This window comes from Cervus elaphus, chromosome 15, assembly GCF_910594005.1.
Source record: "Cervus elaphus chromosome 15, mCerEla1.1, whole genome shotgun sequence".
NCBI classification, from domain to species: domain Eukaryota; kingdom Metazoa; phylum Chordata; class Mammalia; order Artiodactyla; family Cervidae; genus Cervus; species Cervus elaphus.
In genome coordinates, this window is record NC_057829.1 from 4,087,380 (window position 1) to 4,110,748 (window position 23,369).

At 41.1% G+C, this 23,369-nt stretch overlaps 1 protein-coding gene across 12 annotated transcripts in view; it reads right to left on the minus strand.

The window, feature by feature from the left end:
• The window catches only part of RYR2 (ryanodine receptor 2), a 794,016-nt gene that overhangs the window by 48,947 nt on the left and 721,700 nt on the right, over window positions 1–23,369 (minus strand). For 6 of the 12 annotated variants that reach the window (XM_043925904.1, XM_043925903.1, XM_043925906.1 and 3 more), the window contains 7 exons: window positions 15,819–15,923; window positions 12,825–12,906; window positions 8,342–9,639; window positions 7,464–7,531; window positions 4,637–4,784; window positions 1,445–1,531; window positions 467–685 (listed from right to left, as the gene is read on the minus strand). In XM_043925904.1, the coding sequence (XP_043781839.1) occupies window positions 467–685; window positions 1,445–1,531; window positions 4,637–4,784; window positions 7,464–7,531; window positions 8,342–9,639; window positions 12,825–12,906; window positions 15,819–15,923 (2,007 nt within the window). Of the gene's footprint in view, window positions 1–466; window positions 686–1,444; window positions 1,532–4,636; window positions 4,785–7,463; window positions 7,532–8,302; window positions 9,640–12,824; window positions 12,907–15,818; window positions 15,924–23,369 lie in introns of all 12 variants that reach the window. The other 6 variants (XM_043925902.1, XM_043925898.1, XM_043925899.1 and 3 more) reach the window with 1 other exon arrangement.

Here is a 23,369-nt window from a genome sequence, read left to right on the forward strand (position 1 = left end):
GGTCAAATATGATACATTTCTAGAATTTTCACTACACTGAACATTACTAGTACATAGTGGGTTGGTCACTGTTGTGCTGTCAAGTTACAGGTGAAATTTTCCGCATGTGAATAATTACTGTGGGGGGAGAAACAAAAACAAAACTACAATGTCACAGGCACATCCCCTTCCCATGGCAGCCCGCAGCCTGTGACCGGTCAACACAGAGCTCTAAAGGCCAGGCTCCAATGCCCCCAGCCCAGGCCCACCCTGCAGGGGTGTCTCAACTTCAGAACAGAGGCTGTGACATGCCCTGTTGGGTCTGTTCTCTCTTCCCCACGCTGCCTCTTCCCTTTGCCCCACAGGTGTTGATGGAACATTCCCTAATAAACTGTGTGTCTGCAGTTTCCATCTCAGACTCTGCCGCCCCACAGCAACATGCATGCATGCGGACACACACAAGCTCCTCGGTGCCTTACTATCTTACTTTCAAGCAGTAGTATCCGATGATGCAGAAGAAAGAGATGACCGTGTGCAGGATGGCTAATATCCGCAGTGTGGGCTCCATGTAGCCACTGCTCTCCTCCAGCACGTAATGCACTGCGATGATTCTGGGCGAGCTGCTGTCCAAGCTGCTAACTTTGGCGTTTTCACTTGAACTGCGAGTGGGTAGCTCCTTTCCTTCAACCACAGAAGCAGTGGAGACCTGATTCAAACCATTTAGAGAACAGTCAGTTCATTTTCTCTAAGAGATCAGGGTGAACAAGAAACAATGGGAACTCAGCCTTATCAGCAAAGAGCTGGGTGTGAAGCCACTGCATGATGAAAAGACTAAGCACAGGCTGAAAAGATAGCTTTTCAAAAACCCAGCACAGGGACCTATATTCAATATCTTATAATAACCTATAATGAAAAAGAATCTAAGAAAGAAAATATGTGTATACGCACACACACATAAACAAATCACTTTGCCATACAACTGAAACTTACACAGCATTGTAAATAGAAAAATAGAATGAAAAAATAGAAATAGAAATGGCAAATAATGACCATATTTTAAAAACTCCCTCTAGTCTAACCAGTTATGAGGGTTAAGCATGCAGGGGAAAATTAGATGGCTAAGTTGTCTTCTCAATGATCAAAAGAATTTAATGGAATACAGGTATGCCATACCACAAGATACATGTGACATATCAAGCCAAATCAGGCTACAAGTACTGTGGGCAAACCCTCTAAAATCCCACATTCTTCAGTGGGGGCATTTCTCACTTAGTGCGAGGGAGCTAATCTATTCTTGCTGTCCCAGACAATCAGTGATGTACCTGAGATTCAGATTTTCTCTTTCATCAAAATACATTTCAGAAAAGATGTTCGTGTGCTTATTAGTGGATCTGTCAAATCATTACATTCAGTTCAGTCTACTTGTAGTTTCATATTGGTTATTAAAAGACTAAGACGTACGTACCTTATAAAAGAGCAAGATGAAATTGATTGCAAATGCGACAAATAAGGCTAACATTCTCATGTTGTAGAAGTTGCGAGCAAAATAGTTCTGAAGGTGAAAAAAATTATTAAAAGGTCATTGAATCAAGAGATTTGAAATTTGAAGGCAATTGAAATAAAGTACTCATGCATTTACCGAAAACTGTTTCTTGAGGGCCTATCATTTATTAAGTCCCATGTTTGGTGCTGTCAACATAATAGTGAATAAGAAAACTTAAACCATCACAGAGTAGACAAATAAAGAAGCACACTCACAGATAACAAAAAATAGCCTAATTTCAGGGAATGGTAAATGCTCTGAAGAAAAATGCATCAGACTAAGGACTTAGGGAAGGGGGTACTATCTGGATAGGTGGTCAGGGAAGGTTCTTGGGAGGTGACATTGGAGCTGAGGCCTAGATGCCCACAGGGCAGTAATCAAGTGAACAACTGTGGGAAGGCAACGTCATAGAAAGAGCTTGGAGGGCAAAGATCCTGAATTCTGAGGGATGCTGCTGTGTTTGATGGATAGCGAGCAGGTAGCAAAGTGGGAGGAGGAGAGAGTGGGAAGGAATGAGGTCAGAGTGTGGGGGACAGTGTTCTGTAGGCTTTTGATAAAAAGTCTGCGCTTTCTGCTGTGGATAACGGTCACTACACAGATGGTATGTGTGTAAACATTTATCCAGCTGAGCTATATAATTAAGGTCTGTAGACTGAACGGTTGCTTGTAAGGTATATCTCAATAAACACAAAAGAAATGTTAAAAAAAAAGAAAAAGTGTTGTCCCTTAGTGCAGTGGTTCAGTGTCTGATTGCTGGGACCATACTGCCTGGGTGTGAAGCCTGACCCCACCACTTCCTCACTGTGGGAAGTGGACAAGAGACTTAATCACTCTTGTAAGCATCACTTTTCTTATGTATAAAGTGGGGATAACAACAAAACCTGTCTCATAAGTTTGTTATGAGGATTAGATAAGTTACTATAGGGGAAGGTAATCATTAATATTATTATAACTGGAATTACTATTTTACTGTAAATGGGATGGCAAGCTCTTGAAGGAGCGGAAGAGGGCTTGATGCGATCAGATGATTTGCAAACATGATTCCAGCTACTGTGCCTAAAGTAGACTGGAGGCATGGAGGGCAGGGGACCAGTTACAAAGTCACTGCAGGATGCAGAAAGAGGATGTTGATGGCGGTGGCTTGACCCAGTGGTGGCTGTGGAAACGGTAAGAACCGGGAAGACTCTGGATGTATTTGGAACAGAGAGCTGAGAATTATTGTTGGATTTATCTGAGGTAGGAAAAAGAAAGGACTCAATAGAGGGTAACTTCTGGATTCTGGGGTCTGAGCAAGTAAGTAAATGCCTGGTGTCATTCATTGAGCTATGGGGGAAAAGTACAAAACACTTATTAGAGCAGAATTAGGTTTAAGTGAAAAGATTTTGGGACATACCAAGAATTTAGGTGGGAGATGACCAGAAAGTATCTATCTGAATATATCAGGGGCTTTAGCATTATAAGGCCAAATCAGAATGATACTTCATTAGTTATCTCTCTTCATGGACACAGACCAACTTGGATGGTGTCATCTCCCCACATATGATCCTGACTGTTCTGCCACCATTTATAGGACCAAAGACGGCCACCACATCCAAGTTGGGTCAGTCACATGGTTCTCCTTAGAAGGTGGGACTGGGTCATAGGGTCTGGGTTAGTGACTTTGGTTATCTGAGCCGGGAGGTCACGAAGACTGGTGTCACGAGAGGCACTGTGGCACCCGATGTGGCCATGATTAGGCTTATGCATGCAAACAGGTGAGCAAAGAAAGTGATGGTGCAAAGAGACACAGGAAAGAAGGCACCTCTGGGACAGAAGGATGGGGAGAAAAACCTCAATTACTTGCTTTGTTCAACTGCAGTTACATAAGCTCCTCAGGAACCCACTGGGGCTGCTACAGCTTATCACAGCGCCCGCACAACCTCACACCCTAGGCAGACCACGCCAGCAGCCGTGGCCACCGGGACCGCAAATCAAACCATGGGTTATCCAGAGTTGCCTCAAAAGCATTTCCGTTCCGTCTACTCCGTATTAAATAATATAGGAAACACACAGTGTAGTTTAAGAAAGCACAGTTCTAACTATTAATAAGCTGTGTAAATTATTTAAATTATGTCATATATATACATTTAGGTATAAGCAGTTAGAATATATCATGACAGAACAATCCATTTTGCTTATAGGTGAAGCTCTATACTATATGAGTTTTTGGTCTTTTTTTCCTCAAAGGTTAAATATGATTTTGCCTTTCAAATGGCTTTATTATGGAGTGTTGTTCTTAATTTCTAGGTCTGACATTTTTGGTCAGTACCTCATGTAAGTTTATTTGAGACATTCATCTCCCAATTTTTTCCTATTTATATGATACAAATATATAATATTTATACACATATACATATATACTCATATAAAAGGTCTTTCAGACAAAATTTTTAACAATGCCATCCTGTATAAAAAGGAATAGAGAACTACGTCTTTTTTTGTTTTCCACATATAAGCAGATATTTTATTAACTAAAGGAGCATTTCTGAAAAATGTTTAGGATACTACATAAAGAACTATCTTCTCCCTCTTCTTTCACTTTTTTACTTATTATCATTTAAAGAATAATTTTGAATAGATCTTCTTATTATCATTGGAGAGTTGGCTCACTGCATTAATATTTTTATAACTGGATTTTTAATAAAAGGGCAATTCAAGAAAGATTAACTAACCCCACTCTGAAACATCAAGATGAATTACTTGTCTCCTAGAAGGTTTGTTTTGCTATCATATATTGCAGAGCCTTACATAGTGTCCTGCAAAGAGGGAGCCCTGGGGTATGTTAATTAACTTACTCTTTAAATGTCCTTTTGGGAAGATGCTGGCAGTCACTAAAATCACATGGTCTCAGGTCATGTGAATGTGTGCAGAGATTATGGGTTTGACAATAGGGAGCCATGGACCAAGACATTGATTCTAACATATAAACACTGAGATGGGCAAATACCATATACATTCAGGGCTGACTTGGTTCCCTGATTACCACCCGAGGGAAGGTCAGTGGATATTTACTGCACCCGAATGATCATGGTCTTATAATACATCAAAAGCCATATTCATTCTAAAACATCTTACTAGAAGTTTCTGTTGATAGGCTATGATTTTCTTCCAGAATGCTGACTCAGGAACTTCTGGCTCTCCATATCTGTGTGTGTGGAGCTGTCTCAGCTTTTGTTTACCCTTGTCTTCTTTGGCTTTTTCTTCTTTTTCTCCATCTTCTCCTCTATGAACGCAAATGAGTGAAATATAAACCATCCAGACACCAAAGCACTGAACAAGTTTTATGCCAAAATATATAAACATACAAGTATTTAAATCATAGTATCAGTTTTAATAACTGATACCTCTTCTAATTTTAGAATTAGCGGTAGAATTTCTGGCTTATCATAGCCTCCTATATATGAATAATTCTGTGAAGTTCAGCTCTGTAGGACATCTTATAGGCTTCAATTTTCTTTGTATCTATACCCAGTATATTCCTTTCCAAGTGTACAATGAAATAGCTAACTGAAAAGGGAATAATGGAGACTTTCTTTTGGTTGTGACTTTCAACATACCTTATTTTTCAATTCTGATTTTAATGTTCAGCCTCTAACACTGACTAGCTATTAGGACTTAAAATCAGAGGCATATGCATTTGGTTGATGACACATATAGAGAATGTCAATATGTTAATTCTGCAGACAATAATGGAATTGGGAGCACTGAAATTTGATACCTAAATCTCTCCAGGTACAAAATACCAGGCCTTCATGGAGATGTATTTATGTACATATGTAATCGTATATATGTAAATCACATAATATAACTCATACTTAACCCATATGAGACTTTTCCAACATTATTTTTAACATTTAAGAGTTGCCGCTGAAATGACTGTCAAGCTCTCTTACGTTTGTCTGTGTTTCATTGTTATAGTCATTTACATGGCCATTTTAAACTGACCCAACAGTGCAAGATCTGTGACAATGAACGGCTCTGACTGTGAAGAACAGACAATGGTGACCCTCATATGAGGCCTAATTCAAACGAACCAATGGTAAAAACACACCTTTGAGACAAGGAAGCTTGAAGCTTAAATATTTAGCAGCTATTAGACAGTATTTAAAGAATAATTGCAAATTTTGTTTAGTGTAAATAGTAGCATGATAAATATGGTTCTTTAAACAGTCTTTAGCAATTAGTAATGTGTACAAGGTACTTATGGGTGAAATGACACCCATAAGTGTCACCCATATGGTGACTAGTATTCTCTTTAAAACAACTTGTCCCACCGAACGCCTCAAAACGTGTGTGTGTGTGTGTGTGTGTGTGTGTGTGTATGGGTGTGTGGTGGGGATGGTTGGCAGGAGACAACCTACATGGAACAAGGTTAGCAAAATGTTAATAATTATTAGAAATAAAGTGAAAGTGAAAGTCGCTCAGTTGGTCTGATGCTTTGAGATGCCATGGAACTATATAACTCATGGAATTCTCCAGGCCAGAATACTGGAGTGGGTAGCCATTCTCTTTTCCAGAGGATCTTCCCAACCCAGTAATCGAACCAGGGTCTCCTGCATTGCAGGTGGATTCTTTACCAGCTGAGTTACCAGAGAAGCCCTTATTAAAACTAGGTGATGGGTTTATGGTTGTATGTTATAACCTTCTCTCTTTTGTCTGTGTTTGAAAATTTTACAGACTTCAAGTATCTTTGTGTCTATATATTGTTTATTTCTTTCAAAGTATATGATAAAATATTTAACTGAAAAGAGAATAATAATGATGACTTTTGGCTGTGACTTTTCAACATACCTTGTTTTTAAATTCTGATTTTAATGTTCAGTCCTTAACAATGACTAGCTATTAGGGCTTAAATGCTTCTAAATTTTCTCAAGTATCTTAGAAATTAAAAAATTTGATTTTCCCTGCAAAAGTATTAAATTACTCAAAAGGTAACTCTAGTAATGTCAAGCATGCATGTGAAAAAGTTGAATAAAACTGTTTTTCCATGAAAATATACTAAGAATTATTTCTGAATTATTCACTTTAATATTATTTTAATTTTATAGGTATAACTAAATTAACACAATTCTAAACAAACATTTGTCTAATCTAGGGGGAAAAACAGACAGTGAAAACAGGCCAAAGAAAATAACAGAACAGAGGAGAAAAATAAAGTGCTATGTGAGAAAAATGGCACTATATGCAGTTAAAAATTTGATTTCCCCAATTTTTAAAAATAAGCATATAAAACTGTGCAAACTTGGGGAATGATGTAGGTCTCCATTGTTAACAGGAAGCCAATTTTATGAGAAAATTACACATTTTCATTGTTCCATATCCAGCTCTTTATGTCTTAGTAATGCATTTATAACTGTGCTCTCAATAGCACCAAGACTATTGGTGAAAATGAAGCTTCCTGGGCCCCACACCAGCCCTGCTGACTCAGAACCAGTGTGGGGGCCCGGGAAACTGTGTCTTTAACAGACTCTCCAGGTGGTTTTTAAGCAGGTGGCCCTGGGACAGTGTGTTGAGGTCCACCAGTCCCCAAGAGTCTATGCAATGGCATTCAGAATGCCTGTCCCCGCCCTTCTTTACAAGGACAGAATAGACGCTCAATTTAAAAAACAAGAACTACAACAGTCATCTTGCAGGGAACATCACATCACATGGAATCATACAGTCGTTTCTGCTGAGAAACACACAAACAAAATCCTCACGGAACCAGAAAGAGATAGAACTGCCCCCCCCCCCCCCCGACCCAGGTAGGTGTTTACACTGATCCCCGCCCACAGGCTGAGGGCTTCCACTGAGATGACAGGTGTCATCTTGCAACCTGAGATTCTCCCCACTGTATCCCCGAAGGGAGAGGATGAGTGAAAGACACTGAACCAAAGGAAAGGACACAGAAAACGACACGTACTCAGCTTTCTCAGGTTCGGATTTACTTTCTTCTTTTTCTTCCTTTTCTTCTTCTTTTGCCTTCTGTTCCTTGGATGAGTCCATGGGAAAAGAGAAGCGGGATAGCACGTCACCTTTGAATGAGTTCAGGAAGCTCTGTGACCCTGCATCAAATTGTAACCTATAAATGATACCCTCCTGCCTCAATCGAGGGGATAAAACAGCCACGTGTGCCCTTCCTTCTGCTGCTTCATGCCCTTCCCCCTTCCCCACACTCACCTGCCAGGCCAGAAGGGAGCACCAACTTTCTAAACTCCTTCCCACTTATTTCACAACCACCTTCTTTCCCTCATTCACCTACTCAAATCTTACTCATCCTCCAAACCAACTTAGGTCCCACTTCTTCAGTCTCACCCAGCTACTCCAAGCCATACTGAGCTTTCCATTTTCTCACGTAATCTCCACAGTCTGTGGCCCATGCTACTTACCACTTAATGATTTTCTAATTTTTTTCATGAGTGGTTTATCTTTCTAATAAACTCCTTAAGGCAACTTGAAAGCAGTGATTACATCTTACATTTCTTTTAAATCTGTATGATACCCAGGGGTACCAGACACATGGCCAATCCTCATAAAATATTTGTGGAAGGAATGATTATTGATCAACTGCTTAATGTTGTGAGGGTGAGTACCAGAGTTTGTACCTTCATAGCTTAATGAAATAATTTGTAAAGGACCTTCAAAATGCTGGCTGGCTCTGCCTACTAAAAAGCCATTACTCTTTGGCAAGTGATGTCATCTATTGACCACCACTCTGGCACAAGCAAGACAGCTGATGTCAAGTTCACTTATCATGCCCACCTGAAGTCCAGAGAGCTGCTGTGACTGGAGGTAAGTTACCTGGAACTTTTCTTGCACCTCTGGGATGGGGACGGGGTTGCTCATGAGGTCACTCAGGCCAGCATTGGGATTGTGAGGAATCAGTTTGTACTGCCCTCCTTCTCGCTTCAGGTCCAAGCCAAAGATATCGGAAAGCAGGTCACTCTCCTCTGTCAGTTCCTTTAAATCCGTCAGATCTTCAGAGGGCAGGGCCCCTTCCAGGGTTTTCCTCTCCCCCTCCTCCCCGTATCCTCGAACCTCATCCTGTGTGGGGTCTGGCATGTTGGCCAGGAGCTCTGCCACTTTAATCTTCTTCGCACCTTCGACCAGGCTTCCTCCCAGCAGGAGGCTGCCGATGATGCGAGAGAAGCCTCTGAAAACGCTGGCTACAAAGTGCAGGAGGCTCATCAAAATACCCCAGTAGGATGTAAAGAAGGCTGTGATCATGTCCTTCACTGTCATCTTCTTCACCTTCTTCATCTGCTTCTTCAAGCTTTTCAGGCTGAGCATCCGCATAAGGATCAAGATATTGTACCTGAGGGCAAACAGGGCGGACTTGACCGTCACGATGGAAAAGAAACCCATCCTTGGACCCTGCTCCTCCGGCTTCTCCTTCTCACTCTCCTCTTTATTCACTGACCTCTCGTTCAGATCTGATTCTGATATCTGAGCCGCCAGCTGCATCTCGAAGATGGTGTCCTCACAGAAGTTCACGAAGAGCTCCATCTTCTCCTTTTCCCCCCCTTCATTGACCACATCAAATATAAATTGCCTTTTGGACTCCTTAACCTGGGGCTTCTCCCACTGGGTTCGGCTGGACTCACTGATTTCAAAATACACCCTCTCTATGCGCTTGGCACTGCCCATGATCTCGATGCGGCCCAGGAAGGGCTGGAAGTAATTGAGCACACTCTCGGCCAGTTCCAGAAAAGTCTGCAGCCGGGTATCATTGGGCATGTGTTCGGAGAGGTTTGTCAGAAGCACTGCCACGTTGAAGCCAATGTCCTTGGCAGGCTCGTGGAACCGTTTGACAAATTCTTCATAGTCCAGGGTTTCATTTTCATCTGTCTCTGCACAGGACAGGAGAAACTCAGTCTCGGACTGGGTGTAGTGTTTATGGCTCTCCATGGCTTTGTGAAAGTCCCTCTTGGAAATAACTCCCTTACCATCAGGGTCATACTCTTTGAAAGTATCAGAAGACGTCAAGTCCTTGAGTTTTAAGAACATGTCAAAAAACTTGAGAATCATCTCCACGTTGTTGGAAGATTCCACGAGCATATCAACCATCTGTTTGCCAATGGTGCCATTAACAACATTGCCTGGGGATAAAGAATTGCATTGGCTCAAAATGAACATTCCCAATAAAACCAGTGTCAATGGCAGATAGAAGCCAATGTACGTTGAGTGTGTGTGATCAGTCATTGTACCCTGGTCCAATTGTGTAAGTTGCTGCTAACTTGTGCAGGTAAATAATAAACATCTTAAAATGACTTTTAAAAAGTGTCTAGAGAGAAAATAGCAATGTAAATCTTATATGACATCTGAATCAAAGATAGCTCTTTTCTCTTCCAATGCGTGAAGGAAAAGATGGATAATTACTTGTAAACTCTAATTTTAGAAAGTGATTACATGAACACATGCAAAAGCATATTTACAAGGTAATCAGACAAATGCATGTAAAACAAAATGTGATGAAAGGCTGACATTTCTTCCCTCCAGTTGATCCCAGAAGCCACATGCTTTAGGATGTTTTTAAAAATTTTAAAAAGGCAGATATTTATATTATCCTAAAACCTGAAACGGATCCAGTCTCATACTAGTAATAAAAATAAGTGTTTGCATAGCCCTTTGGGAATGAAAAAATCACTTCTCACAGACATTACCTGATTTCATGTTCATACCTGAAAATACTTGTGAGGCAGGTACTTTTTATTTTTAATTATGATTTTACTATTGAGGAAACTGTGTTTAGCAAGGTTAAATTAAAGTGCATGCTGTAACATGATTATTGAGAGCTAGGGCCAGGACTTCAAACGGAACCACTGAGAGCAAATCAGATGCTCTTTCTGATGTAAAACATAAAAGACCTCCTTACATTTCCTCATGATTCAGAATGTTTATAGCTAGAAAATGGCATATTATGAATAAGCCTGACAGAATGAGATATTACCCTATATCATAGAGTCATCATTCCTTGAACAGAATGTGATATGTAACACAAGGATAGGCATCAGAAGAAAGATACATAATGATGGGTTTGTGGGGTTCATCTGTGAGGCAGAAAACACCAGTTAAGAGGATGGGCCCAAGGGCGTTCCTGGTGGTCCAGTGGTTAAGATTCTGCCTGCTAATGCAGGGAACACGGGTTTGATCCCTGGTCTAGGAAGATTCCACATGCCTTGGGGCAACTAAGCCCGTAGGCCACAACTATTGAAGTGGTACACCTAGAGCCCACGCTCGGCAATGACAGAAGCCACCACAATGAGGAGCCTAAGCACTTCAACTCAAGAGTAGCCCCCATTCACCCCAATTAGAGAAAGCTCACACGCAGCAATGAAGACCTAGCAGAGCCAAAAAAACAAAAAAGGCATTGGCTCGGGGTTTGAATCCAGATCCCACCATCTGCTGGCACAGCAACCTGGGCAGATTTCTGAGCCTCTCTGCACTATTTGCAAAAGAGTGGTAACGATACTAACCAATTCACAAACCTGGTATTCAGATGAAAAAGTACTTACACGAGGTTAATTTTAACTCGTTATTCCTTCAGTTAGTATGGCTGTGTTGCTGCTATCTAGACTAAAACTTGAATTGAGGTCCTGAGAAAAGGATCTTGTGCTTGGAGGATATAGAGTGACTGCCAACTAAGGGTTTCAAGCAAACACTGCATCTTTAAAGTCCAAGATGTGTCTACTACCTTAATTAGTTAATGCAGGGTAGACTAAGTGAGAGAAATTAGGAAGGACAGTGAAAGAGGAGAGAGAAAAAGCTGGCTTAAAGCTCAACATTCAGAAAACATAGATTATGGCATCTGGTCCCATCACTTCACTTCATGGCAGATAGATAGGGAAAGAGTGGAAATAGTGGCTGACTTTATTTTTCTGGGCTCCAAAATCACTGCAGATGGTGACTACAGCCATGAAATTAAAAGATGCTTACTCCTTGGAAGGAAAGTTATGACCAACCTAGACTGCATATTAAAAAGCAGAGACATTACTTTGCCAACAAGGGTCCATCTAGTCAAGGCTATGGTTTTTCCAGTGGTCATGTATGGATGGGAGAGTTGGACTATAAAGAAAGCTGAGTGCCGAAGAATTGATGCTTTTGAACTGTGATGTTGGAGAAGACTCTTGAGAGTCCCGTGGACTGCAAGGAGATCCAACCAGTCCATCTTGAAGGAGATCAGTCCTGGGTGTTCATTGGAAGGACTGACGCTGAAGCTGAAATGCCAATACTTTGGCCACCTGATGCGAAGAGCTGACTCATTGGAAAAGACCCTGATGCTGGGAAAGATTGAGGGCAGGAGGAGAAGGGGATGACAGAGGATAAGATGGTTGGATGGCATCATCGACTCGATGAACATGGGTTTGGGTGGAGTCCCAGAGTTGGTGATGGACAGGGAGGCCGGGCGTGCTGAGGTTCATGGGGTCGCAAAGAGTCAGACACGACTGAGCGACTGAACTGAACTAAGAAAAAAAGGATAGGGAACATAATAGTAAACATTCTGTAGTGGCTCTGGTCGCATTCACATGATTTCACAGAATGCGCGCATAAGCTGTCCTGAGCTCCGTTTCAGAGAGGAGGGAAGTGAGAAATGGAGACAGTACTCACGTCAGGGTCATGCTGCTTGTGTCAGAAAGTGAGACGTGGGTGCTGGTGGCGGATCTCAGAAACCCATCCCTTACCCGCTATATTTACTGCCTGAGATAGAAAGAAAACACAGTAGCAAAGGAAAACAAGGTGGAAAGAGAGAGAATGAAAACCCAAGAAAGAGGCTTGTAGAAGGGAGAACTTAGGCTGCCACCAGCCTTGGCGGGTGGGGTGCTCTCTACTGCCTTCTCCACCTGCAGAAATTTATGACCCACAGGAGCTTTAAGGCAGTCAGCTCAAAGCAGCAATTTACACATTTGGAGTGTCCCCAAACATCTGTAATCCCTACTGCTTACAAACAAACAAAATGACTAACAAACAAAACCCTCTTTAAGGTACTCTCTGAAGAGCACACCCTTTAAGGTATCACTATGAAGTGAAAAATACCATTATAAAATGAAGTACCACTGGTTTCACTCCATAGCTTTGTGACCTGAGATTGGCAGGATTTCTTAAAAAAAAAAAAAAAAAAAAAAACTAACTTGAGAAAAGAGTAGTCAAGCCAGCAATAAGTCTGAGCTATCTGTCCCATTTCGGCACTGATATTTTATTCTTTGCAGCAGGCTGACTCCCAGAGCAAGCATATATGGACTCCTTCAAAGAATAAAGGGGATTTAAAGATATAAATCAAAACTACCTTCCAACATGGACAGCAACATGACCACCATATCCTTCTGAAGATCCATCAATTCTTTTAGTAGCTCAATTTGACTGGAGTCCTGAAAGTATTAACATAGTGCATTTGAGATAACATGAGAAAATTACGCAGCAGGAATGTCATACTTATTCTCACAAAAAAGAATACTTTTCTACCAATAGCAGACTTTACAGCATTATACAGCTAAAAAGAAGCCAAATAAAAGTCTGAAGCTTTTTAAAAATACACACTTCAGAATGAAAGAGTATTTACTATTGATTCCAATTCCAATATTTTTTAAAGTATTCGTAAGGACAGCGAATAAATCTAACAAGAGTACGGAAGACCTAAAGCAATGGTGAGGACCCTCGGGTCTGGCAGGCAAGACTCAGGTACTTTTGAACACTGGGCATCCTTCTTCTCCTTGAAAACACTAGACTTGTCTTTTCTTCTTTCTAACTTACTACACTGAGATGCTATACACATTGTAAAAATTAACTTATTCTGGAAAACACAGGCATAACAGTGATATGAGATAAACTTACCCTACATAAATCTAGCCAAAAAATGTACACAACTATGTTATTTACCAGCTTTATTAAGCTCTTGGATATTTCTCTGTTTAAAATTTTCTGGGTTTTTTGTCTTTGATTTTTCACCATGAAAAAAAAATTTTATATAGATATGTTGTGTACAAACATCACTAAGCTTAGATTCAGTGCCTGAAAACATGGAATACTGATATCTACATTATAACCCCATGCAGCATCAGAGTTCTTTCTTATTTTAAAACTATATATTTTTTTTCAAAAAAAAAACATATATATATACATATATACATATACATACATATATATATATATACACATACATATACATACATATATATATATATATACACATACATACACACACACACACACCCAAAAGGTATTGTTTTATTCACATGAATTTTTCTACACAGGAAGCCAAATTTCAACATTGTATGAAGGATGAGATTTACTTCTTTCTAAATAGTTACTACCTCAACTAGGTCTACAAACTATGAACAACTGCTAGGTAGCACTGCTAGATGTTAATAAAATGATGGAAATACATCCAAATAAGAACTCTCTTGTGATAAATTTGGTTCATGTTGATTTTCTTTACTTACTAAAATGTCACTAGCAATTAGATGAAAACAATCATGATATTTCCTTATTTGGTAGAAGTTACCAATAACTAGATACTGACAAAGATTCTCTCCTTGACCAAACTAGCCAACTCCTCTGGGCCCTCTTCCTAAGGAAGCTTTAATCTTGGTTTATAAAGCCTTGAGCAACTAGGAAATGGGATTAGCAGATGCAAACTATAGGATGGATAAACAAGATTCTACTGTGTAGCACAGGGAACTATATTCAATATCCTGTGATAAACCATAATGAAAAAGAATATTAAAAAAAAGAATGTCCATATGTATATAACGGAGTCATTTTACTGTATAGCAGAGATTGACACAACACTGAAGATCAATTATTTGTTGTTGTTCAATCGCTACATCACATCCAGCTCTTTGTGATCCCATGGACTGTAGCATGCCAGATTCCCCCTATCCTTCACTATCTCCAGGAGTGTGTTCAAATTCAAGTCCACGGAGTCAGTGATGCTATCTAACCATCTCATCAGTAAATCAATTACACTTCAGTTTAAAAAAAAAAAAAATGGCTAGAACAAAATGCAACCATGGTTTCTAAAAGCTCAAAGCTACTTCACTAGGAAGACCCCAGGCCCTCTTAGGGTGCTTGCCTGAGAAAACTCAAGGCTGTCAAAAAAGTTTACTATTTGTTCCAGCCAACACCTGAGGATGCTAGAACCTGTCTCCCAGGCTCTGTAGTAGGTAGAATACTAACGTCAATACTTGCCAGCTAGCAGGCACAGGTGGCCCGTCATGTTTACACTGACCAACCTTTTATAATTTTTCTCCTGAGCCCTGATCATCCCCTCCTCCTCCCATTATCTCTGTACAAGTCCAAGCTGAGTTCAACTCACACTAGATTTTTCTCCCTACAGTGACAGTTATCACTGATTACATCTGTTCTTGCCACTTTAACCTGCGCCTGGCTCTATCTGAAAATATTTTCCAGCTTGGAGGGCAGGGTGGAGGTGTGAGTTTCCTCACTTTGCTAGAGGCAAGTAGACTCAAGGAAGAGACGGACACGTGAATGAAATTGCGGGGGCTGGGCTGGTGGTCCTTTGACTTTTAATCTTGCATTCTCTCCTCTCTTGACACCTGACAGATATACACACTCAACAGATATGTCAGATCTCAGGACATTCCAGTAAAATTCCCGGCATCAAAGGTACATATTTACTCAAGATTTATATTTAGAGTTTTTCTATTCATATATCTCTGACTCCACATGCAATACAGGGGTGAGCAAATAGCAATGCTGACGTTTCCAAGATGTGCTCCCAGACTAACATTAAGCATGGTGAAAAATCTGTTTCTTCGTCATTTGCCTATCTGTACTGCTATTTTTTTTCTTTGACTTTCATGAAGTTAAATACCCGGTTAGTTGGTAAATGTCATCTTTTGAGAGGAGCTGCTTGTTTACGACCCTATAAGAAAACTGTCTCTCCTTAACAAGGGATTTGGAGCAGATTACGAATCCTCTTCCAATTACATGTGTGTATGAGGAAAATTCCAGTGAGTAATCATTGAGATGTGGGTCTATGAAGGATTGTAAAATGTACAGTGTTTGGCGACTATACTGCTTTATTTCTCCATTATAGTCAATTCCTTTATCTTTTATTCTCAAATTTGAATAATGGCTCCCACCTATTTGCATAAAATTCTTTTATTTAAAAAAAAAGGATTTAAAAAAAATGTCATGTAAAAGATGTATAAAGAAGTCATCTAAGAAAGATAATATTCTGACACGGGAAAGTGTTTAATTTGCCAATGATCACAGTGTACAGTGTCTCACGTAGGCTGACAGAAGACAGTGACTTTACCTGAGACAGCTTCATCTGCATGTGGGCAAACACATGAAGAAAGCCCACCACAGCATCCCAGAGCCTGCTGTGGGCCAAACTCTGCTGGTTGCCAGTGCAAGGACCCTGGGCCAGAAACAGACAAACAACAGTCATTCCTGATAAATTAACTGCCAAAATAAACTTTACAATAATAGATTTTACTTTAGCAACAAGTGACTGGAAGAGAGGACTGCATTGAAGATACTGACAAGATGTCAAAATGGAAGCATCACTTAAGGACCTAGAGCTGAGGAGAAAAGACATAACTGAGCAGGACCCTATGAGGCCCTCCCAAAACAGACCTCCACTCACGTCCTCGGCCTTCCTTTTGTCTGTAGGAAAACTTTAGTCAAAGAATAAATTTAACCAAGGAAGGGGGAAAATGCAGAAAGAAATGAAAACAGGCAAGACAAAATAGTAATACTTCAGCCATTAAACAAAGTCGAGGACCTTTAGTTCCTTCTCCAGGACAACAGATAATATTCTAAGCCATGTCCTCTGAGCTGTTTGGCAGAGACTGAAACCCCTACCAGGTGGGTGAAGTTAACTGTATACTGCCCACCAACATGTAGACCAGACAGGCTGATGATGTTGACTCCCAATGACCTCACCACCAGCCAATCAGAAGAATGTCCATGAGCTGATCACACACCCCACAAGCCCCCTTTCTCAACCTGTCCATGAGTTGATCACACACCCCACAAGCCCCCTTTCTCAACCTGTCCATGAGTTGATCACACATCCCTCAAGCCCCTCTCTCAAATTGTCCATGAGCTGATCACACACCCCACAAGCCCCCTCTCTCAACCTGTCCATGAGCTGATCACACACCCCACATGCCCCCTCTCTCTACCTGTCCATGAGCTGATCACACACCCCACAAGCCCCCTTTCTCAACCTGTCAATGAGTTGATCACACATCCCTCAAGCCCCTCTTTCAAACTGTCCATGAGCTGATCACACACTCCACAAGCCCCCTCTCTCTACCTGTCCACAAGCTGATCACACACCCCACAAGCCCTCTCTCTCAACCTGTCTGTGAGCTGACCACACACCCCACAAGCCCCCTGTCTCAACCTGTCCACAAGCTGATCACACACCCCACAGATCCCCTCTCTCAACCTGTCCATGAGCTGATCCCACACCCCACAGGTCCCCTCTCTCAACCTGTCCACAAGCTGGTCACACACCCCGCAAGCCCCCCTCTCAACCTGCCCATGAGCTGATCACATACCCCACAAGACCCCTCCCTCATCCTGTCTTTCTAAACCTTGACCAGAAAGTCTTCAGGGACTCCAGGCCTTTAAAGTTCTAGCTGTCCTGGACTCCCTATTTGGTGCCTGCAATAAATACTGCACTCTCCTTCACCAGGTGTCAGCAGATTGGCTTTACTGCACACACAAACAACCAGACCCTGATTTGGTTCAGTAACAAAGACAGTAAGTGCCAAGTATCTTCATATTCCAAAGTAAGGTGCTAGATTCAGTACCTGTGAAAGGAAATCAATTAGATCTTTCTAGCCTTAACACATAAAGGCGTTGAAGTTGAAAAGGGACAGACTTTGCAAAGTGCTCTCCAACCTCCGCCCCTGCAGCAGTGGGAGAGGACAGGGCTACCCTTGCCTTCCTTTACATCGAGAGAGAGAGGAGGCCTCAAGAGAGCCATCAGGAGTGCTTGACTTCTGTCTTCTGAGGTTGGGCAGGAATATGATTTTGTAATCACATAGGTTAGGGAGTCCCCAAAGAAAGAGAACCAGGAATATCTTTTTTGACGTAAGAGAAGCCATTTTGGCCTGAGTCATTTTTGTGATCTCAGCCTGGACACAATGCTTGCCCTTGGGTAGATCTCAGTAATCAAAGGAACAAAGGAACACAGGAATAGAGAAAGAGCAGTCAAATAATAGTGCAGTGAAAACCAAGTTTTAGTTCCTCCTCAAAAGAGGTACATAATCTGATACAGTCCTTGAGTTTTGCAGGAGCTAAGGCCCTCACCCAGGTGGGGACAGAATGATGACACCCCTCCTAATTTCAGTCAACTAAAGCTTGGACCCTGTCAACCTCTGTCTGAATTCTTCACTGCTGAAGCCTCTTCATGAATATGCATGTACCCTTAGCTTAAAACTTCCCCAATTTTGCTGTTTGGAGAGACACTGCTTTGGGAAAGAACCCTACTGTTCTCCTTACTTGCTGCAAGTAATAGTAAATCCTTCCTTCCCCCAATCTTTGGTTGTATCTATTGGCTCAACATCCATCCAGAGAAGAACCTAGTTTTTGGGTAACAGCCTGGTATTAGAAAGTGTAAAAGAGGGAAAGTAAGAAAAAATTGATTTCTTAAGTGGGAGCTATTCTGTCCAAAAGGACTTTGAAATATTGCCAAGGAAACTGTCTGAAAGGGTAATGTGATTTTCGGAGGTGGATGGGGGCCACCAGATGCACAGAGATTGTGGAATAATTTGAAACTGGAAGGGAAAAGACATGTTTCCAGGCACTGGAAGCAGTAGGAGAGCCAAGCCCTGTCCTAAGAGGAAGAATACAATACGCCACCCAGGTGGCCAGGCCACAGTGCAGTCCTGAATTCCACGTGCCTGGAGGAAAACCTCCCTCCCCATACTCTTCCTCTTCGGGGTTCCTACCCTAAGGAGGCCTGAGGCTGGCTTGTGGGGGAAGGAGGAACAGACGCCCTGTGGAGAGAAGGTAGAGAAGCCCAGATCCTACTTCTTGCTCTCTACCCTCAGCCCACAAGGCCGTTCCAGCATGAAATCAGGCATGAGGGGAAGTTTTTTGTTTCTTTGAGGGGGAGTTTTAAAATGGGTAAGAGTTAAGTGATGTTGTCACCACACAATGACTGAAGTGAGACAATTCTTGTGACAAAGTGACTGAAGGAATTTTATTTATCTGAGAGTGACTGAAGTGCAAGATCCATTCAAAGAGGGGTAAAGAAATGGGCCACAGAGCAAGTTTGAAGAGACAGTGGGGAGAAGGAATCACTTAATGTAGAGGTTAATACATTCAGTGTACCTGGCCAAACTGATTTTACAGAGTACATCAATCCTGTCTGGCTTCTGGGTCAAAGCAACAGATTTTCAGGACTTCACTGTGGTCCCTTGTTGGCAATGTGCCCATTGTGCTTGCAGTAGAGAAGAAACCAATTCTGACTTCCTGTTGAAACTGTTTCTTTGACTTGCTTTTTGTTGCTTTTGCTATTACAATCATGCATAACGAGCTGCCTAAAAGGACCCTGACCCTCTGCCTGACTGTAAAGTAAAATGCCTTTGTTCAACTCAAAAAGAGATAGAGTGACACTGCCTACCTGTGAATGGAAGAGATTAACACATCCCTTTCAAAGGCTGACCCTTCCTGGAGACGTTTTCCAAGACTGAAGACCCTTTCTACTTGACTTCCTCACTGCCTCTCCCTCTCTATTCTGCCTTTTGACTTTAGTTCCTCATTGCTTCTTTCTCTCTCTCTGATTCCATGAAAGGACCTGTCATCCAGACCACAATAAGATGGATACTTTGAGAAATCAGTCTGACATCTTCTCAGTCAGCTGGCTTTCCTGAAGGAGGAAACAGACCAGGCTCTGTCTTGAAAGCAGGACTCCATCTTGGGCCGGACTGTGGACTTTGAGTGATATGCCCAGTATCGATGGAAATGATATACCAATGGAAAACCAGACCTCCTCATTTATTCAGTGCCTATAACATGAAATCCTCACTACTATTATATACAGAATGGATCAGCAACAAGGTCCTACTATATATAGCACAGGGCACCATATTCAATATATTGTGATAAATCATGATGGAAAATAATATGAAAGAGTGTGTATACATAAATAGATGTGTACATATATACACATATGAACATATATACATACATAAACATATTATATATATACATATATATATAAAGCTGAAGGAGCTGAAGTTGAAGTTGAATGGTTCTATGAAGACCTACAAAACCTTCCAGAACTAACACCCAAAAAAGATGTCTTTTTCATTACAGGGGACTGGAATGAAAAAGTAGGAACTCAGTAAATACCTGGAGTAACAGGCAAATTTGGCCTTGGAGTACGGAATGAAGTAGGGCAAAACATATAACAGAGTTTTGCCAAGAGAACACACTGGTGATAGCAAACGCCCTCTTCCAACAACACAAGAGAAGACTCTACACATGGACATCACCAGATGGTCAACACCAAAATCAGACTGATCTTATTCTTCAGAGCCAAAGATAGAGAAGCTCTATACGGTCAGCAACAACCAGACTGGGAGCTGACTGTGGCTCAGATCATGAGCTCCTTGTTGCCGAATTCAGACTTAAATTGAAGAAAGTAGGAAAACCACTAGACCATTCAGGTATGACCTAAATCAAATCCCTTAGGATTATACAGTGGACACGACAAACAGATTCAAGGGATTAGATCTGATAGACAGAGAGCCTGAAGAACTATGAATGGAGGTTCGTGACACTGTACCAGGAGGCAGTGATCAAAACCATCCCCAAGAAAAAGAAATGCAAGAAGGCAAAATGTTTGTTTGACAAGGCCTTACAAATAGCTGTGAAAAGAAGAGAAGCTAAAGGCAAAGAAAAAAAGAAAGATGTACCCACTTGAATTCAGAGTGCCAAAGAATAGCAAGGAGAAATAAGAAAGGCTTCCTCAGTGATCAGTGCAAAGAAATAGAGGAAAACAATAGAATGGGAAGACTAGAGATCTCTTCAAGAAAATCAGACATACCAAGGGAATATTTCATGCAAAGATGGGCACAATAAATGACAGAAGTGGTATGGACCTAACAGAAGCAGAAGATATTAAGAATAGGGAGCAAGAATACACAGAAGAACTATACAAAAAAGATCTTCATGACCCAGATTATCATGATGGTGTGATCACTCACCTAGAGCCAGACATCCTGGAATGCGAAGTCAAGTGGGCCTTAGGAAGCATCACTATGAACAAAGCTAGTGGAGGCGATGGAATTCCAGTTGAGCTATTTCAAATCCTAAAAGATGATGCTGTGAAAGTGCTGCACTCAAAATGCCAGCAAATTTGGAAAACAGCAGTGACTGCAGAACTGTAAAAGGACAGTTTTCATTCAAATTCCAAAGAAAGGCAATTCTAAAGAATGCTCAATTGCACTCATCTCACATGCTAGCAAAGCAGCCAGGCTTCAATAGTACATGAACTGTGAGTTTCCAGATGCTCATGCTGGATTCAGAAAAGGCAGAGGAACCAGAGATCAAATTGCCAACATCTGTTGGATCATTGAAAAAGTGAGAGAGTTCCAGAAAATATATCTACTTCTGCTTTATTGACTTGAACTTCCAGATGTTCAAGCTGGTTTCAGAAAAGGCAGAAGAACCAGAGATCAAATTGCCAATATCCGCTGAATCATCGAAAAAGCAAGAGAGTTCCAGAAAAACATCTATTTCTGCTTTATTGACTATGCCAAAGCCTTTGACTGTGTAAATCACAATAAACTGTGGAAAATTCTGAAAGAGACAGGAATACCAGACCACCTGACCTGCCTCTCGAGAAACCTGTATGCAGGTCAGGAAGCAACAGTTAGAACTGGACATGGAACAACAGACTGGTTCCAAATAGAAAAAGGAGTATGTCAAGGCTGTATATTGTCACCCTGCTTCTTTAACTTATATGCAGAGTACATCATGAGAAATGCTGGGCTGGATGAATCACAAGCTGGAATCAAGATTGCCTGGAGAAATATCAATCACCTCAGATATGCAGATGACACCACCCTTCTGGCAGAAAGTGAAGAAGAACTAAAGAGCCTCTTGATGAAAGTGAAAGAGGAGAGTGAAAAAGTTGACTTAAATGTCAACATTCAGAAAACTAAGTTTGTGGTATCTGGTCCCATCACTTCATGTCAAATAGATGGGAAAACAGTGGAAACAGTAGCTGACTTTATTTTGGGGGGCTCCAAAATCACTGAAGATGGTGACTGCAGCCATGAAATTAAAAGACGCTTACTCCCTGGAAGGAAAGTTATGACCAACCTAGACAGCATATTAAAAAGCAGAAATATTAATTTGCCAACAAAGGCCCATCTAGTTAAAGCTTTGCTTTTTCCAGTAGTGTATGGATGTGAGAGTTGGACTATAAAGAAAGCTTAGCACCAAAGAACTGATGCTTTTGAACTATGGTGTTGGAGAATACTCTTGAGAGTCCCTTGGACTGTAAGGAGATCCAACCAGTCCATCCTAAAGGAAATCAGTCCTGAATATTCATTGGAAGGACTGATGCTAAGGCTGAAACTCTAATACTTTGGCCACCTGATGCGAAGAATTGACTCATTTGAAAAGACCCTGATGCTGGCAAAGATTGACGGTGGGAAGAGAAGGAGATGACAGAGGATGAGATGGTTGGATGGCATCACTGACTCAATGGACATGAGTTTGAGTAAGCTCCGGGAGTTGATGATGGACAGGGAAGCCTGGCGGGCTGCAGTCCATGGGGTCGCTGCAGTCCATGGAGTCGGACATGACTGAGCGACTGAACTGAACTGAGCTGATATATATGTATGTATGTATGTATACAATGAATAAATGAAATAAAAAACAAACAAAAACACCTGGCTAACTGTCAAAAGGCAGTTACTTTCAAGTTGACCTTCTTGTGGAACAATAAATACAACTTTCTCTTTTCTCACCAGTTATCCTGTTGTCTTAATCTAGGAATTTTGACAATAAAATGTCCTTTTACTCAAGTTCTTCTTTTCCCTTTGTTAAACTGGAAGTGAAATCTTAGAGATTACTTTTATTTTGATGATTTTGGATTTCCCCTCTTATATAATTTTCTATAGTTAGCTAAAATTGAAGTTAAAAACCAATACGCAATGCTGTCAACTGAAAGCCAGATCAAAATAAGCATGAAGGAAATTATGAGGTTTTATTCATAGTATCATCAATAATCAATAAATACGATGATAAGGCAAAACTTGAATCATAACTTCTTGACCGATATATGTGTGTGTGTGTGTATACATACATATACACATACATACATATCAAGAGAGAGAAGTTAAAAAATGAACTGGCCATAATAAACCTTGTTCTTTGACCTGCTGACCCATGAATGTTCATTTAGAATGTTCTGTGTTATGTAAATCAGTTCAGCTACTCAGTCCTGTCCACCTCTTTGTGACCCCAAGAATTCCAGCACACCAGGCTTCCCTGTCCATCATCAACTCCTGGAGCTTGCTCAAACTCATGTCCACCAAGTTGGTGATGCCATTCAGACATCTCATCCTCTGTCATCCCCTTCTCCTCTTGCCTTCAATCTTTCCCAGCATCAGGGTCTTTTCTAAAGAGTCAGTTCTTTGCATCAGGTGGCCAAAGTATTGGAGTTTTCAGCTTTAGCGTCAGTTTTTCCAATGAATATTCAGGACTGATTTCCTTTATGATGGACTGGTTGGATATCCTTGCAGTCCAAGGGACTCTTCATGAGTCTTCTCCAACACCACAGTTCAAAAGCATAAATTCTTCAGTGCTCAGCTTTTTTTATGGTCAA